The sequence below is a fragment of the Zophobas morio genome, unplaced genomic scaffold (assembly GCF_036711695.1).
Source record: "Zophobas morio isolate AGI-343-1 ecotype UQ-CSIRO unplaced genomic scaffold, CSIRO_AGI_Zmor_V1 ptg000108l, whole genome shotgun sequence".
Classification (NCBI taxonomy): Eukaryota; Metazoa; Arthropoda; class Insecta; order Coleoptera; family Tenebrionidae; genus Zophobas; species Zophobas morio.
Window position 1 is genome coordinate 455,398 of NW_026972213.1, and position 17,901 is coordinate 473,298.

The window sequence follows — 17,901 nt, forward strand, 5'->3', positions numbered from 1 at the left end:
GCAAATCTGCCACAGCATCAATAATAATGGGTCTCGTCTGGATAAAATTATTTTCGAGTTCAGAAATTATGAAATCGATAGCGGGAAAAAGTATATGGATCCTTAAGTCATCTTTTGAATTTAATTGTTTGTCTTGTATGGTTTCGTCGACAATGTACTTTTCAAATTTTTTTGGAATTTTTCTTCTAGATTTTTTTCTTATTTCTTCGTTGCTTGCTAGGTCTATGTTATTTTCTTGACACATTTTTTCTGTTTCAGCATATATTGAAGAAAATTCAGAGAAATCCGCTTGTCTCATTTTTTCAAAAGTGTCAATTAATGAACACACAAGGCCATTATCACATGTCAGATGTCACTTATCGGAGATAGTCGCTAATACCTTTACATAACGATAGAATTTTCGTATACATACAAATGTTGAAATCACACCCGAAATTTATTTGATAAAGCAAACCCACAGTTTCAGATGATCTATCACACTGTTCATTAATCAAAGTGTTTAGTAAAATTATATAAGTATGTTTTAATTCAGTTGATTTTTGTTGTGGTTTTATGTAGGTATGTCTGAATTTAAAAAAAAATTGCATGAACAAGTGACCCTGAGATGAAAACCGATAAGTTGTCCAATAGGTTAAAGAAACGGTGACCATTAATATAGTTTTTACAAACGTTCACTAACACCAAGTTTAATCTATGATTATGAGATTATAACAGTGGACATAAATGGTTTGATTAAATTCGTCTCTAAAAAGTGTTTGGGCTCCATTTAATCGGCCACTCATCACACTTACCCGATCATAAGTTTGGGCAACACATTTTTGAATATCAATACTGCACCGAGGAAGTACTTTTTTTTCTATAATTAAATAGATATACTGCATCCAAATCGCTTGCGGTATGATAACCCAAAAATCTTTTATAAATGACACCATCTAGATAAGTATTTGTTCTACTTTACTACTATCTTTCGTTTCATCGCACATAACTGCAAAACGTAACGTTCTTTCGACCTCGGACGAAATTTGTTTTAAAATTATTTTATACAATATCAATCTGGAAAATTTCATTTTGAATTTTTGGGCTTGTATATTTTGCTGTTTTGATGTTTTCCTCGCCAGAAATTTTCTTTTTAACAAGATCATTGTATTTCGAAAGCAAATTTAACAATTCCAAAAAATTCCCTGTTAGCGCTAGTTTCATTTTCGTGATGCCCACCGTGGGCTATTCCTTACTAAGCTGTGTAAAGCAAAATATTCTCGATTATTCCTACGTACGTTCTATTTTCTTTAACTAATGCCAATTGGTAAAAGCACTGTACTCCAACCACTGCCAACAATTGTACCACTCGTCTTTAAATTGTCAGAAACGAGTATCAAATTTTGTTTTTTTTTGAAAAACTTTAAGTGCGGTTGTCGGTTGACAAGGTCCATCAGACAGTAGTTGTGAATCCTCAGCTGGTCTCGATGCCTTGAGACACGTAGATGGTAAAGGTGCGGTAATGTTGGTTCGGATACATCGATTTCGTCTTCAGATTCCAAATCATTTTCTTCGTTCCTTTCATCGATTTCCACATCACTCAAAAGAGTTACATCCTCTTTAGCTTCATGCCGTTCCTTATCCTCATCTTTAATCTGTATTTTAGTACACCTTTTGAGGTTGAAGGCTTCGGGGACTCCCGCTTTTGATCCTTGACTGACGGTATCGGAAAATAGTCAGTTATGCTACGTTTCTTTTTTAAGATCTTCGCGGTTCTAAATCTCGAAAGAAACTGATTTTTAAATCCAAAACAATGTGCGCGCACGTGTGCAATCGTATTTTTTCTTAAAATAATAAAAATAAGCCGACTTGACTATTCAACCACTGCATTTGTTTCGACTAGTAGATATAATAAGCTGCGTGTCGCCGTCGCCATAATATGTCAGTTCGATAATTTTATGGTGGTTATCAAGTTTTCAGAGTGTAAACATCATCTACGAGCACCGGCTTCATTTTCGGGGAGTAAAAAAATGTTTTCGAGATTTTATTACAAAACAAGTTAAAAATTTAGACCAGTATTCCCAGAAAAATTGGGGTGGGCAGCAGGGTGGGCTTCAAATTTTTGGTTGGGCCATAGCCCACTTTGATCCCTCCTCACTTCCGCCACTGCTAGTTTATTTTATAGTACAAAACAAAATAATTACAGGATCTGAAACCATCCACGTAGACTTTTTCAAGCAGAGCTATAATAAAGGTAAAAACGCTTTTACCAAACATCCTTCTATTTCTGTAAGAAAGTCGACCCGTAAATACCAAATATCTAAAACAACATTATCCCGAATTAAGCGAAAAATTCTTTCAGAATTTTCACCACTTGACTAGGTAAAGGACCAACACAGACGTGCAAAGAGTGGCTGTGGAAATGTACACAGTAAACTCTCCATAAAGTTCTTGTGACAGATGATAAGTTTCATGTCCTCGTAAATCCTAATGCTGTGCCGAGAATGGAATATTTTCACGCTACATCTTGATGCAAATGATCACAAAAGAATTAAGCTAAAAGCGAAGTTTTGCAAAAAATATCGTGTTTGGACAGCTACTGTTGCCGATGGTAATGTTTCGGAACCTTTTATATAAAAAAAACTCAATTAACCAGTATGTTTATTTATTCCTTTGTATAACTAAAAACACCCTTCATCGATCAATATTATGGCATTACGCACGAAAAGTTGTTGACTTGTTATCCGAAGATGTCAAATCTGTTTATAGTGAGATCGAAAGATTTTGGGCAGTATATAAAAATGTATATCGTGGGAATAGCAAAATATAAAAAAAAATAATATAAGAATATGGAATCGGCTTTAGAAAAAAGTTGCTCGGAAATCTGGGAAAAGTAACTTCCTCGGCGACGAAGCGACTACTTTTTTAAGCACTGACATACCTGTATCAGTGACATCTTCGCCCGGGAGAACGCCATACCCCTAAAGTCATCTACCTGAAACCATCCAGGTAGGCTTTTAGAAAGTAGAGCTCCTTTGGGTCTGGGTCGATACTAGAATCACTAAACAGATAGATACAATAATAAAAGCGCCTGATAACTACGTAAAGAACAAACCTACCGTTCTTGTCTCAATAAACACAATATGGGATGAGCGCATGCTGTTCATGCGATATTCACAGGATCACTGCACCTGTTGAACAAATCTAGTGTAGTTTAGTGTAATAGCCTATGTTCATCGCCACAGTTCCAAAAAGGCTGGATCGTATGGATCGAAATGATCGATAGCTTTGTACAATAAGTGTGGGAACTCGTTTATCTATGTATGATAAACGTACTCGTATATGGGCCATGGTGCTAAGATTCTGCAAAGCTGTAATTACTAATAATTCACTCGTATTGTTTTAATAACTGACATTTTTTTTTTTTTTTTTAATAATAATGAAAAAACTTTCAGAGTTTAAAAAATATATTTGTAGTCACTGCTACACGTGTTTCGGTACACAGTATCGTCTTCAGGCAGAAGAGAAACTGGGGTTTTACAGAGCTATTCCTGAATTTATACCTGATTTAACAATGGTGTTTTCAAATTTATGTTAAGTAAGGGAGATTTGTTTATTTCGGTTTGGTCGTTCATTAGTGTATTTAATTTATTGTACCTATTTATTTCCAGACATTCTAACGCGTTTAATTTTGCGCCTTTATTTTCTATGGGTAAAATTTTGAATTCGTCGTTGAAATTATTATTTATTATTATTGAAATTATTATTACAAATTAGCCGCATATCAATCAATGTTACACAGATTGTTGACTGTCCCCTTATCTGAAAATAACTTTGAGGTCGAACTTAAGAGAATAAAAATAATAGCTAAAAACAATAACTTAACTTATAAGAAAAGCAGATTTAAAAAAAAGTATACAAAATTAAAAAAGAAAAAGTTTATATAACTATATAATATAAAAAATAAACTGCTGAATGTATTCTTTGATACAGATATTGGCATGCAACAAAACTTAATGTCGATAATAAAAAGTAATTTGATTCTTAAATATCGATTTAGAAGAACTAAATAAACAAACTTCTCTGCGTTTGATGTAACCATTAGCACCCTCCATAATTCTTCTAAAAGGATGATTACCAAAGAAATTAGTAGAATCCTAAATATAGATATGTTTCGTCTAGATCGGCTGTCAATTGTCGGGACGACGAACGACAACTTAGCCAACAAATCTGGATTGTCAACATAATCATTAATAGTCCCATGAAGAACGCAAGCAACAGCAATTTGTCTTCGAACACTCAGTGTTTATGATGTTAAATTTATTCATAATCCATTTCAATCACCTTTATTGTGCCCACGGCCGAGTTTACGAGTATATTCTAATGTGCGGAGAAACCTTTTTTGCACTTTTTCCAACAGTTCAGAATCAACATTGTAAATTGGAAGCCAAATGGAGGAACAATACTTCAGATGAGATCACACCAAAGAACAAAAAAGAGTTTTTTGGGCCAGTGGAACAGATCCTTACAATTACGCCATATGAGTCCCAACATTTGCAAAGATTTTTTGAAAATATACGCGTAATGAGATTTGAAGGAAAGAGCAGAGTCAAATATTACCCCCAAATCTTTAATTTCGAAATACGAGCAACAGAATGATTATTTAATTGATAGTCGAACTCAGTGAAAGATTTCGTATTACAAAATGAAATTATGTAACACTTTTTAAATTTAAGGATAGCCAATTTTTATCACAGTAAACAAATAAAGAGTCTAATGAAGTTTTTCAGCATCCAAAGTAAAATGTATGTTTTTAAAAAATTTCAAATCATCAGCATAAAAAAGATAATTACAATGACGAAAACAACTAGTCAAATCGTTAATGAATAATAGGCAAAGTATAGGGCCACAGTGTGTACCTTGCGGTACACCAGAAGAAACATCAAAATGATCTTAAATGTATTGACCTGTTGTTTTCTGTCCATAAGAAAGAAGATTAATCAAGGAATTGTAAATCTTTAAACCCAAATTTTTGTTATTTCAGAATTAATAATCTATGGTTAACACGATCGAACATTTTAGCGAAGTCTGTATAAATAGAATCAACTTGAGATCGACTGCTGATAGATTCATTAAAAAAAGAATAATATATTCTAATAAATTAGACATTGTACATCTATTGCTGCGAAAACTATGCTGTTTACCAGAGATTAATTATTAATAAAGATGTCCACTGCAGTTGATAAGATATAATACTGTCTAGAAGAAATTTTAAACAAAATAAACAGTAGCGGCGAACGAGTTGCATCAGGTCCACTATTGCAAGACTAATACAAAGCAGAAATATATTCACAAACATTTGAAAGAGTAGGTAACACTTAAACCAAAATGATGGTCAGGGCAGTCAAAATTTCTAGAATTTTTATTTTTAGAATTGTTGCCACCGTCTCAATAAATGAGTTGAAATTATCCCGTCAAGGCATCTCCATTGTCTCATACTCAGCATTCTTAGGTCATGTGTGCATACCACGCGACACAGATTTTATTTCTAGCAGTAGTTCTGTTGTTGACCTAATTATAGAAATTCAAATGTCAAATGCAAAATGTTCCTACGAAAATATGAAATTTTTGAATAATCATGTAAATTGCAGTGTAATGGTTGCTCGTAATTTCAAACTATGCAGTTATAGAACAAACACTACCGGTTTTGACAAATGCTAACAGCAAATTTTAGTAGGCGATAATTTCGAGTCTCACATTTTAGCCTCTATGTACTAATGGCGCTTTTTAGGACCCTTTGAACCCCCAAGAAACTGTGATAGTCATTCGTTCTCTAGTACCTGGAGGCGTTGCCCAACTAGATGGTAGACTGATTCCGGGCGATAGACTTCTATCTGTCAACGACATCAATCTAGAACACGCCACTTTAGACAGGGCCGTACAAGTGCTGAAAGGGGCCCACAAGGGGCCCGTGCGGATCGCCGTAGCCAAACCTCTGACAGCCAACGATGCCGTCTCGCACACGAGTCAGGTAAGACTTCTTTCAGGTCGAACACATCTAGAAACGTAATGTGTATGTCTGTGTGTTTGAGGGAATCTCAAAGACTCTAATGGACGATTGTTTTTAGTTCATACGGAAAATTTTACAAGAATGGTCGGAAGAACTGGAGTTCTTGGTTGTGGTAAGTTAGGTTGGATATCTCAGACTTTCATTTAACTAATTTTTCGTTGCAGAACTAAAAATGGACTAATGATCCCGTCTCGACGTATTTATTGTAATCGTTGTCGATGTCAGTGTCATACATATCAATGGGATTCCCACAAACCCACAAACACATTAGTTGTGCTGTTATTGTGATAATAGATTATATTTATGAAATATATTTGTTTAAAACAACGACCGAAGAGTAATTTTGTAACACACTTTGGTAACAAAAACTAAAACACGATATTAAACATTAACAAATATACATACATATATATACAAAATTCTTGAAATAGAATTTTTATACTTAACAAATTCTACAATCATTTTTTTAAATATAGGAGCACGTAACATACTCTTTCCACTTTTATAAATAAATTATATATTTCATATTGGCTTAACGAAAGAGGATAACAAAACAAGAATAAGGTATATCAAAATGTACTTAATAAAATTTTATTAATAGCTAATTTTAATTTGCGACCAAAAAATCCACATATATTTACTTCTCATTACTTTGTTTCAAAACAACTGTAAAAATGTTACAGCTTATGTATATAATATATCATCCTGGGCAGCGGAAGCCACAAAATTTACGACTTACCCTCAAAATGGTGTTTTAAATTAAACATTGTACTCATTTCCGAAAAAACAGAAGATACGTTTTTGTACAGTTATATATGCACGCAAATAGTAGTTTTCAAACGAAATATCGTGTACATTACAGTTTGTTATTTTCACCAATGAGAAGCCTGTAAAGGAGCGAGAATTGAAGTTTTCTTTAATTGTTTTTGAAAATCGTTTTTAATTAACTAAATGCACGTTTATTATGAAAATGAAAGTTTTTTACCGATTAACTAGATACAGTGTGTTCGTAAAAGATGTAGAAAAAGTTTGGTAAAAAAATCAAGAACAAATTGACATTTAAGAGTCATTTTTTTTGTTGCTCAGAGCTGTGAGATGATTGCTGTTTATTTTTAATGACAATTTGGATTCTTGTTACATATTTTGAATTAAATGTCCCTCAAAGGCACGCATTAAGACTCTCGACGCTACTTATATCATAATCTCACTTAGTTGAGATCAATGGAAAGTTATGATCTTAAAAGAGAAAAATTTGTACTGTGTATGTTAGAGGATCTTTTTTTATCGAGTGAAGTATAAATGAAACAAACTGATGCACAGAACAGTCTATAACTTCCAGTTAGATGTAGTACTTAGTTATACAATTAGTTTTTTTACTTAGTTGACAGCACAAACTGAATTAATTACAATAATAAAAAAATAAGTGATATTTCCTTCAGGTAGGTATGGAAATCCAGCCTAGAGGATTTACGAAGTTAAAACATTATTTTAATCGATAAACTACTTTTAAAAATAATATAATGATAACTCAGCACGTGTTTTTTATCATAGTGTCTTCTATTTTTCAGGACACCGAGGATGACCAAACTTGCTTGGAGGATTTTCAGGAATGTATTGAAGAGTATCAAGAATGTTTAGAAGTGGTACACATATGCATAGACGAAGATAACTCTTCGTTTAACCGTTCGGCTAGCACATCTCAGATAGAAGATCTGGGCCAGACTATAACCAATGCTCAACAAATCGTAAATAAGGATATTTTAGATAACAATAATTTATTAAGAGTTGAAAAAAAAGATAGCATAGGTGACAGTGATTTAGACATAAGTTACAAAAGTACAAACGACCATTTAAACAATAAGATCGAGTGTGATAATAAAAACTTGAGTAGCAGTACTCCGTTGAAGACTATCATCGATAATAAAGGACTAAATAAGACCGATAGCTTAACACAGAGCGATAAAGGTACGCATTCCTCCAACCAAGATGGCTACGAAACGTGCGTAGACGAATCCTTGTCGGAGGAAGTGCCGAAAAACAATAACGAACAACTAGAAGAAGAAGTAACACCAACAAACTCCAAAGCGAACATATCAGGAAGTTACGCCACCGATTCTGAGGCAGCCACCGTAATTAATGCCACTTCCGAACCATGCTTAACTTTGGAGCAATGCACCAATCACATCTACTTAGACACAAGGTCGGACGAAGAACCCAAGTCGTACGACCAAAGCGACTGCTTAGGGCCCGACGAGTTTTTTCTGGTTCAGTACCCGCCAGACGAAAACCAGGAAGTAGTACCTAAAAGTTACAGCGAGCCCAACGTGTTGGACAAAGTGTGCGACATGACACCCAGAAAGCTGACTTACAGACTGAGGGAGTATTACAACGATTACAAAGATTGTCTGGAGTCGTACAAGATCTACACTCAAGAAAAGAAAAAAGAGGAGATGAGCGACGACTTAATTTTTAATGAGATTTTTCTCCCTTTCAAAAGCAGGTCAGCCCCTAATATCATGGACAGTTCCTTTGTGACCCTCACTTATGATCCAGGACCCGATCGCAGCCGTAGGAAGTCCGATATTCCACCAGGCTATCTAGGCGCGGAAGACAGGTTGGCATAATTATTTTTACCGAAACCTTTCAAGGGATTCAAATCGCGTTAACCTACTAACTTAATTAGATTGCCGTTGTAGTTGCGTTAAGTCGGTTAAAGAAATCGGCGTCTTTTGCTGCTTTGTCTCCTTGTTAGGACATAATAGTGAGTTTAAGTAATAATTTCAGTGAAGGAACGCTACCAATGACGGTAATAAGGCCGATTGATAGTGATTATGGTACTCTGAAGGGGAATCACGTTAGCGATATGTTGCAAAAACACTGGGGCTCCACACACACGGTTAAAGTGTACAGGGAACCGAATACCAGTTTAGGAATTAGTATCGTGGGCGGCAAGGTAAGTAATTTAGTTATTATTCTTTGAAAAATTGCTTAAAATTGTTGTCGTAGGTGGACATCCATTCCACTGATTCATCTGACAAAATTCTGGGTATTTTCATCAAACATGTTGTACCAGACAGTCCTGCAGGAAAATTGGGATTGTTTAAAGTTCGTTAACAATTTGTATTCATAAGTCAGTATCTTAAAATATTACTTTTGCAGACTGGAGACAGGATTTTGGAAGTAAGTGGCATCGACTTGCGACAAGAAAGTCACGAAAAAGCCGTGGAAGCAATCAGAAATGCCGAAAATCCTGTAACTTTTGTTATACAATCCCTAATACCCTGGGTAAGCATAATCTGTTAATTTGATTCAGCAAATTTTAATATATCTAACGTTAGAACAATGAAAACGATGCCGAATCTTACAAAAGTAATGAAAATCTTTGTCCATCTCCATTCCCTTCGCCAGTTAGTGAAAAAGCTCCAATAGAAATACCTCCTCCAATCGTAAGTATACCCAAATATGTTTTCACTTCATACCTACTATATGTACCTGTTATAGATTACAATATCAGACGAGGAGGAAACAAAAAAACTTACTGAAATCAAAAATGAAAAGAGTAGTGAACTCAATAATACCTCTAACAAATCATCACCAGTTAATGTTGTTGCTAACCTCAAGCCGATAGCTCCGGAGTCTCCAATTATACCCGTTAGTCAGAGTGTTCCCGTGAAGGATGAATCTCTCGAAGAAAGTGAAGAAGACGAAGAAATGGACGTCCGGGAAATGGAAGGGAGGACGGTTACGCCGAAGGGACAACAGGTATAGAGTTTATTTTATTCCGGAAGAAAAAATTAAAAAACTGGACCTGTTTGGACTTTTTTTTGAGTGCAACAATTGTGTATTTTTAATGGACGCCAAAAATATCTCTTCACATTTACTCCACATGAATTTTATTTTGATGATTTTATTATATGCAAGTTTTAGTAAACTTGGTGTGTTCTTAAAACTTTTTCTTCAATTAGAAATTTATAAACCCATTTCAGCTATTTGTTAAATGTAAGGATGCTTTCATTAAACTAATAAATTAATCGTTACTTTGATTACCTTGCTTTTTTCTAGATCGAGCGGGCCAGCGCTGGAAATCTCAAAAGAAGTAAAGATGAAATTGCCGCGGATCCGGAGGAAGACGACGAGTTTGGTTACACCACGAGTGAGTTTTTCTTTTATTATCTTTTTGCGATATTAATAACCTAAAATTCTAAATATAACCGTTTTGCTTTGGTGTACCACAATGGCGTTAAATTGAAAACCAAATCAATGTGGTACCTAATAATTAAACCTTAATGGACGTTGCTGATTGCTAGTTCGATTTCAATAAGTTTAACTGGTCGGGTGTCCTGCTGGTTTCGATACGGCCAATTAATTGAAACATTATTATTAGGTTGACGTGTTAATAGTATTTGCAAAGAGCGGTGGCATATTGTCGTTTGTAATTAATTTGAACAAAATTAGATTTGGTTTAATGAGAGACGAAGTCCTGCGAATTACTTATATTATAACGAGGAATTTTACGTATACGGTCCAAGAATATTAGCTAATTATAAACTGAATCATTTTACCAACAGGGTTTATTCTGTAATGTATGTTAACTATAGATATGAGCTGCGGCACAATCTTGAGTCGTTTTTTATAATAATAGTCGCCTGATTTATTTTTAACCTGAGGTTGGAACAAAGAAAGAGATTCTTTATAGAATTAACCCGGATATTTTATTTTTCACGTCATAAAACAATAATATTAATAATTGTCAACTAATTTCGGAGGCTTTCACGGTCGGAATCAATACATGATCGTTTTACGGGTTGGAACCGTGTAAATTGAGTTTTTGGGCTCAACGTTTCGCACACTTTCGTAAGCGGCATCTTCTTGTTGAACGAGAGTTTCGCCTCTGGTATGGTTGACATTCTGAGTTACCGTGCTCTTTTGCCCTGCTCCTGAAGATGCCACTTACGAAAGTGTGCGAAACGTTGAGCCCAAAAACTCGTGTATATACCTTCGGCGTCTCCATTAAATATGTTTGAGGATTATTGCTGGAATCTACTTTCGAAAAATTTACGGAGTCTTCTTATATTATTGCGGGTGATCTTAATTTACCCCAGTGAGATTTAGACAACATTCAAAACCGTGCACTTCCTGGTTTTCGTGATTATTATTAGAATGTAGTTTCTTAGACTACCGCTTTTATGACCTTAGAACAACTGAACAAGTTCCCAAACAGTAGAAATATCATTCTAGATCTTGTTTTTACCAAATTGTTAATTTGGATATTAGTATTGCCATTATTGATCCTATATTTCCTGCGTCAGTTCATCATTTTCCATACTTATGAATGCTGCGTGCCATCTACGTCTCTTTTTCCAGTGCACTCTCAGACTTGATGTTTTGAATTTGCTAAAGGTAATTATTTACAATCTTTTAAATAATTTTTATGCTTCTGTATGTTGGGATTCCATATGGTATGGTCTTACCATAAACAAAATGGTACCTATCTGTATATTATGACATTATCTTTGATGGTTTCGAATTGTACAGGGTGTTATTGAAAGGTACGTACAACAAAATTGACAGTTGTTCGCGAAGTCTAAGAAGTCTGAAAAACTTATTTTGTGTTATCAAAATTATAAGGGGAAAATTAACCCTTATCCAACCTTTTTAAACGCTACTGAGGGATAAATAGGTAAAACTTATTTATTTTCGTAAATCCTAGCAACTGTAACAATAAAACTTTTGTCAAGACTAAATGTTGCTGTAGAAACGAAAGATGATCTTTTTATCAGAGGCGTACAACCAATTTGGACATAAATTTTAATAATTTTTATCTCTAAAAGGACAACACTTTTACCTGAACTTTTTTTTACTTTTAGCACCCATACTTCGAGACCAATTGCCGATTTTATTTTGTACCTACCTTTCAATAACACGCTGTATATTCTATTCACGATAGTAATAAATAGTGCTCGAACAATCCCCAAATGATTTACCAAGAAAATGAAAGATTTATGTGTAATGAAAAAGTCCGCGCATTACCATTATAAGAAATCTGGAAAGTTGGAGGATTACCTGCACTTTAAAAATTTAAGATCTGGTTGCAGAGAGTTGAGTAGACAACTGTATTAAGCCTACATTTCTAAAATTAACTTGAGTATTTCTAACAACCCAAAATTTTTCCGGAAATTCATTCGAGACAAGAAAAACAATGATATGATAGCTAATGAGATGTGTCTAAATTCAGAACTTGCTAAAGGAGGAACACAAATAGCTGACCATTTTGCGAAGTATTTTTCTTCAGTTTATGGGAAGGATGATTCAAGAATTTTTTTATGCAGTACCTTCGTAAGTGAATGACAATAGTTTAAGCGTTACTCTTTCAATTGTTTTTGGTTATATTTTTGCTTTGTATCTGTGTTGCAATAGTGGACCTGATAGAATTCTTAGCGCCATTTTAAAGAATTGCAATTATACTCTTTCGCCGCCATTGTTTATTTTGTTTAAAACTTCTGTAAATTTGGGTATTTTATTTTCCCTCATGCATGGAACAACAGTTATATTATTTCGGTCTTTAAATCTGGACAGCGACAGCGAATTGATAACTATAGAGAAGTCTGCAATCAATCAGTAATTCCCAAATTTCTAGACAGTATTGTAACTTATCAACTGCAGAGGATATCTTCATTAATAATCTCTCTAGATACTAATTTATTACTCCTAGAATATTGTTCTTTTCTTAAATAATGAATCTATCAGTAGTCGATCTTAAGTTGTTCCTATTTATACGAACTTCGCTAAAGCCTTTGATCGTGTTAACCATAGATTATTAATTCTGAAATTGCAAAAATTAGGGTTTAAAAATTTGACAATAGTTGGCTAGCCTCCTTTCTTACTGACAGAAAACAACAGGTCCGCATTTGTAAATACATTTCAGATCATTTTGATGTTTCTTCTGGTGTACCGCAAGGTACACGTTGTGGTCCTATACTTTTCTTATTATTCATTAACGATTCGACTAGTCGTTTTCGTCATTGTAATTATATTTTTTATGTTGATGAAACTTTTTAAAAATATAGGTACGTTTTAATTTTAATAATAATGAAAAAACTTTTAGAGTTTAAATAATATATTTGTATATATATTATTATTAAAATTAATATGGAGTTTAAACACGTATCAGCCTCATCAATACAAACATAGGTACGTTTTACTTTTGAAGCCGAAAAATTTCAACTTGATTTAGATTCTTTAATTGATTTGTGTGATAAAAATTGGCTACCTTTAAATTTAAAAAAATATTACATAATTTCACTTTGTAATGCGAAACCTTTTATTCTGTTCGACTATCAATTAAATAATCACTCCGTGTCTCGTATTTGAAAAATTAAACATTTGACTGGGCTCTTTCTTTCAAATCTCATTGTCATTATTCACATATTTTCAAAAAATATTTGCAAATGTGGGGCTCATTTGGCGTAATTGTAAAGATCTTTCTCCAGTGGCCCTAAAGACTCTTTTTTGTTCTTTGGTCCGCTCTTATCTGGAGTATTGTTCCTCCATTTGGCTTCCAGTTTACTATGTTGATTCGGAACTGTTGGAAAAAGTGCAAAAAAGGTTTTTCCGCACTTTAGAGTATAAACTAGGCCGTAGGCACAATAAAGGTGATTACCAATGGATTATGAATAAATTAATAAAATAATTCATGCGTCCTTCATGGGATTATTAATGGCTATATTGACAATCCAGATTTGTTAGCTAAGTTGTCCTTCGTCGTCCCGGCAGTTGACAGCCGATCTACACTTAACCTATCTATATTTAAGATTCCTTCGGCGACAACTAATTTCTCTGCATATATCCTTTAAGAAGAATTATGAATCCATAAAAAACGATGAGACCGTTACTTATGCCAGTGCTGCCAAACAAACAACATCTATCATATTTCAACCTAAAGATCAATCGCAAAGTGTAGTCACAACTAAATCGGAAATATTACGCAACGTTGATCCAGTAAAAACTGGTGTTTCTATAAGAAATACTAAAACTGCCCGTAATGGAAGCCTAATTATCCGCTGTGATAAAAACCTGGACACTGAAAAAATTGCAAAAGTCGCTAAAGATATTCTGGGTGAAAAAATCCCCGAATTAAAGTTGCAGGAATAACTGATAAAGAAATCACAACTGATGATCCATCTGATTACATCATACACCAAAACAGATATCTGGATATCTGTTTGTAGGAGAACCTTATTGCAAAGTTGAGAAAATAGTACTCTTAAGAAAAGACAATAAACGATTTCAGGCAACCATAGAAGTAAATATTGCTACATATAGATAACAATATAATAAAAAATGGCTACCTCATTGTTGCCTACGATGATTGTATTGTTTATGACGCCATTAATATAAAATTGTGTTACCAGTGTTGTGGCTACCATCATTAATATAAACAAAGAATGAGGTGTTACAGTGCGTGAACTGTACATTTTTAAATACAAACTAATCTTAGCGTTAATCATACAGTATAGGATTTCAGTAAATGCCATGCTTATCAAAAAGCCCAATCTGATTTCGAGTCAAGCATATTATCTGTTAAATAGCAATTATCCAGCCCTTATGAGGTCCCACGTAATAACTCTCATTTTAACTATTTCGTCCATTAATAATAGTAGTACTCAAAATGTCCACATATATTACCAAAATGTTAGAGGTATGAATACAAAGGCCTCAGAGATCCTCATAAACTCTAGTACGATGTCTCACTTTGATATATTAATTTTGACAGAAACTTGGCTAAACTCAAGCTCCTTCAGTGGTGAGTAGTTTAATACAAATAAGTGTTCAACGTTTTCAGAACAGATCGTGACTTTAGCGTAACATCAATGCGAAGAGGTGGAGGTGTGCTTATTGCAGCTCAGAAAGAGGTATAAATAACAGTGATAGATCCAGTGCAACTTTGTCGTCAATTTACGGACCTGAAACTAATAGACATATTAACAGCAAAAATAAGATTGGGGTATAAATTTCTTTCTGTTATTGTCTTATATATTCATCCTTCTTGTGGTGTCCATGATTATTTTTCTCTTTTTGAATGCTTAATGTCTCTTAATATTAACTTTAACTCGAACCTGCTTGTATTAGGTGATTTTAATATACCTGAATTCCTTAATTGTTATTCAAGAAATACTGTTTCGTCAAATATTTATAACGCTTGTGACAACTTTTGTAATTTCTTTTGGCTTTCTCAGAAAAAAAATGTCCCCAATTTAGATGCGCGATTCTTAGATTTAGTATTATGCGATGTCGAACGCTCGGTAATCCACTCAGAAGAAATACTAACTTCAGAAGATGTGCATCATCCTGCCTTAGAGATTACTGTAAAAAATGTAAAAAATAAGTTAGCACACATTCGCACCAAGAATGGTGGCGAATTTAATTTGAAAAAGGCTGATTTTCCATCCTTATATCACAACATAGCAGAAACTGACTTTTGCTTTCTAAATTTCATAATTGTGTGAACAGGGCTGTTGAATTACTTTATGACAAGTTGTATAAAATCTTCAATTCTTTTGTGCCCAAGAAAAAGCAGCCAACCAGAAATTACCCAGAATGATTTAACAAAGAAATAATAATTAATCTTAAACAAAAACACAAAACTTGGATAAAGTACAAAAATGATAAATCACTTGAATCTTTTGAAATATTTAAAATGCACCGCAGTAAAGTAAAAATTTTAATTAGAAATGCTCATAAAAATTATTTACGACGTACGAGTATTACAGAAGAAATAAAAATAAATCCAAAACAATTTTGGACTTTTATTAAAAACAAAACGAAATGACAGCGATTTAACCTCACCAGAAGCTATAGTCAATGCCTTTGCTGAATCGTTTGTTAAATTATTCAAAAAAGATACGAGGTAAGCGCCAAATATTCTCGGCCTGATATATTTGCGATTGCTCATCGGGAAATTTGTACAACTCATAGAAGACTAGAGGGTCCCCGCAGTATGTGTGTAAAATTTCAAGCCCTACTGCCCATTAGTTTTGATACATTTGAGGAGTAATCTTTGAAAAATTATGGACTCATCATGCCTGTTTAAAATTGAAAATCGAACGGCAATAAAATTCTTAGCAAAAGATGGAATTGCTCTAAAGGGTATTAAGGGCAGGATGGTTTTTGTGTTTGCTGAAGCTTGTCCTTCACATTTTACTAAAAAAAATGATTACAGTTATTTCGCATGGGGTAAGAAACCCTTGAAGACGAAGCAATCTTCCAAAAAAATCATGGCCACAATTTTTTGGGACTGTAAAGGCATGTTGTTGATTAATTTTAAAGGATGAAATACCACTGTCAACGCTACATATTATGGTTACTTATTGCATAAATTAGGAGAACGTATTTGGGAAAAAAGGCCGAGAAAATTAGCAAGAGGCGTTCGATTGCTTCATGACAATGCGCCCGTTCATACCGCATGTCTTTCTCAAGCTGCTATAGGGGCCTGTGACTTCGAGTAACTTGAGCACCCACCCTACAGTACTGACTTAGCTTCGAACGATTATTAACTGTTCTCTAAGTTAAAAAACGACTTGCAGGGAAAACGTTTGGGACGGATAAAGAAGTGCAAACGGCAGTACTACATCATTTTAGTGATAAAGATTCAAATAATTTTTTTTAAACGGATAGAGCTGTTATTAGAACGTAGTTTTGAATGTATTGAAGTTAACAGAGACTATGTTGAAATATAAATATTTAATTTTTTTCCATCAGGTCTCTTTCTTTGTTAGGCCGAGAATATTTGGCGCTTACCTCGTAGTAACAGGAAAACTTAAGTAGTCTAAATAAAAACAGCTTATATATTAAAAATGTTGATTCCAGAGAAATTTGCAATTCGATTAAAAAACTTAAACCAACTTTAACAGCTGGTCCAGATGCTATTCCCTCATTTCTCATTCGTGATTGTGCGTCAGTTTTATGTGAACCGTTGTCTGTTATTTTTAATTTGATATTAAGAACATCTATGTTTCCAAAAAAGTGGAAATTATCAGGTATTATACCTGGCCACAAGAAAAATAGCACAAGTGACATAACAAATTATCGTCCAATCACAATTAGGTAACAATTTTGCAAAAATGCTTGAAATCCATTCAGCAGTTTATTTATTTATTTATTTATTTAAATTTTTTTAGGTATAAATTGAGATATTTAATAATTTATTTATATGTCTTTTCTTATGTAATTGGAGTTTTCCGTTAATAAACCATTATTATTATTATATTCACTTTCCTGACATCGACTGTGATGAGATATAGTAATTTCTTATCGCTAAAATCTTGTGTTAATGACTGACTCACAGAATGCTAGAGTGGAAACAAAACAGCAAAAATCAACTAACGTGACTCACCGTAATGTTAGAGCACTGAATCATCCAAATCATTATTTAATAGTTTTTTGATAACCCATATTTTCAGTACTAAAATAAATAAATTACCGTATTAACAGTAATGGTGTAGGTATGAATATATGAATAATTATGATAGTCATTATTCAGAAAGATGAAACATTTTTTTCTATAAGTCTATTAATTATTAGCTGGTGTTGAACAATTTCATTTTATTAAGGTTGAATTCATCTAAACTGAATCTTATACACCTTACTATCAAATGATGTGCGTGTTTTTTATGGGGTTTATCGGGTATTAGCTCAAACCTTCATTAATATAGTTATTTGCTTTTTCTTCTGACGTTTTGCAGCCGCTGCCTGAAACGAATTTGAAGGTGTACCCAAAATGTTTTTCACAAATTATTCTCTATGTATTTTTGTATCACACTATTCATACGGCACTTTACACTGAAACCTATACCACT

At 33.7% G+C, this 17,901-nt stretch overlaps 1 protein-coding gene across 6 annotated transcripts in view; it reads left to right on the forward strand.

Moving 5' to 3' along the window:
• The window catches only part of LOC135144640 (inaD-like protein), a 501,533-nt gene that overhangs the window by 251,836 nt on the left and 231,796 nt on the right, over positions 1-17,901 (forward strand). For all 6 annotated transcript variants that reach the window (XR_010283205.1, XR_010283206.1, XR_010283204.1 and 3 more), the window contains exons 13-20: positions 5,768-6,007; positions 7,615-8,660; positions 8,831-8,999; positions 9,053-9,151; positions 9,206-9,331; positions 9,385-9,492; positions 9,548-9,808; positions 10,109-10,199. Coding sequence is in view for 3 of the 6 variants with exons in the window: in XM_064076688.1 (XP_063932758.1) it covers positions 5,768-6,007; positions 7,615-8,660; positions 8,831-8,999; positions 9,053-9,151; positions 9,206-9,331; positions 9,385-9,492; positions 9,548-9,808; positions 10,109-10,199 (2,140 nt within the window). In the remaining 3 variants the exon portion in view is untranslated. The remainder of the gene's footprint in view (positions 1-5,767; positions 6,008-7,614; positions 8,661-8,830; positions 9,000-9,052; positions 9,152-9,205; positions 9,332-9,384; positions 9,493-9,547; positions 9,809-10,108; positions 10,200-17,901) is intronic.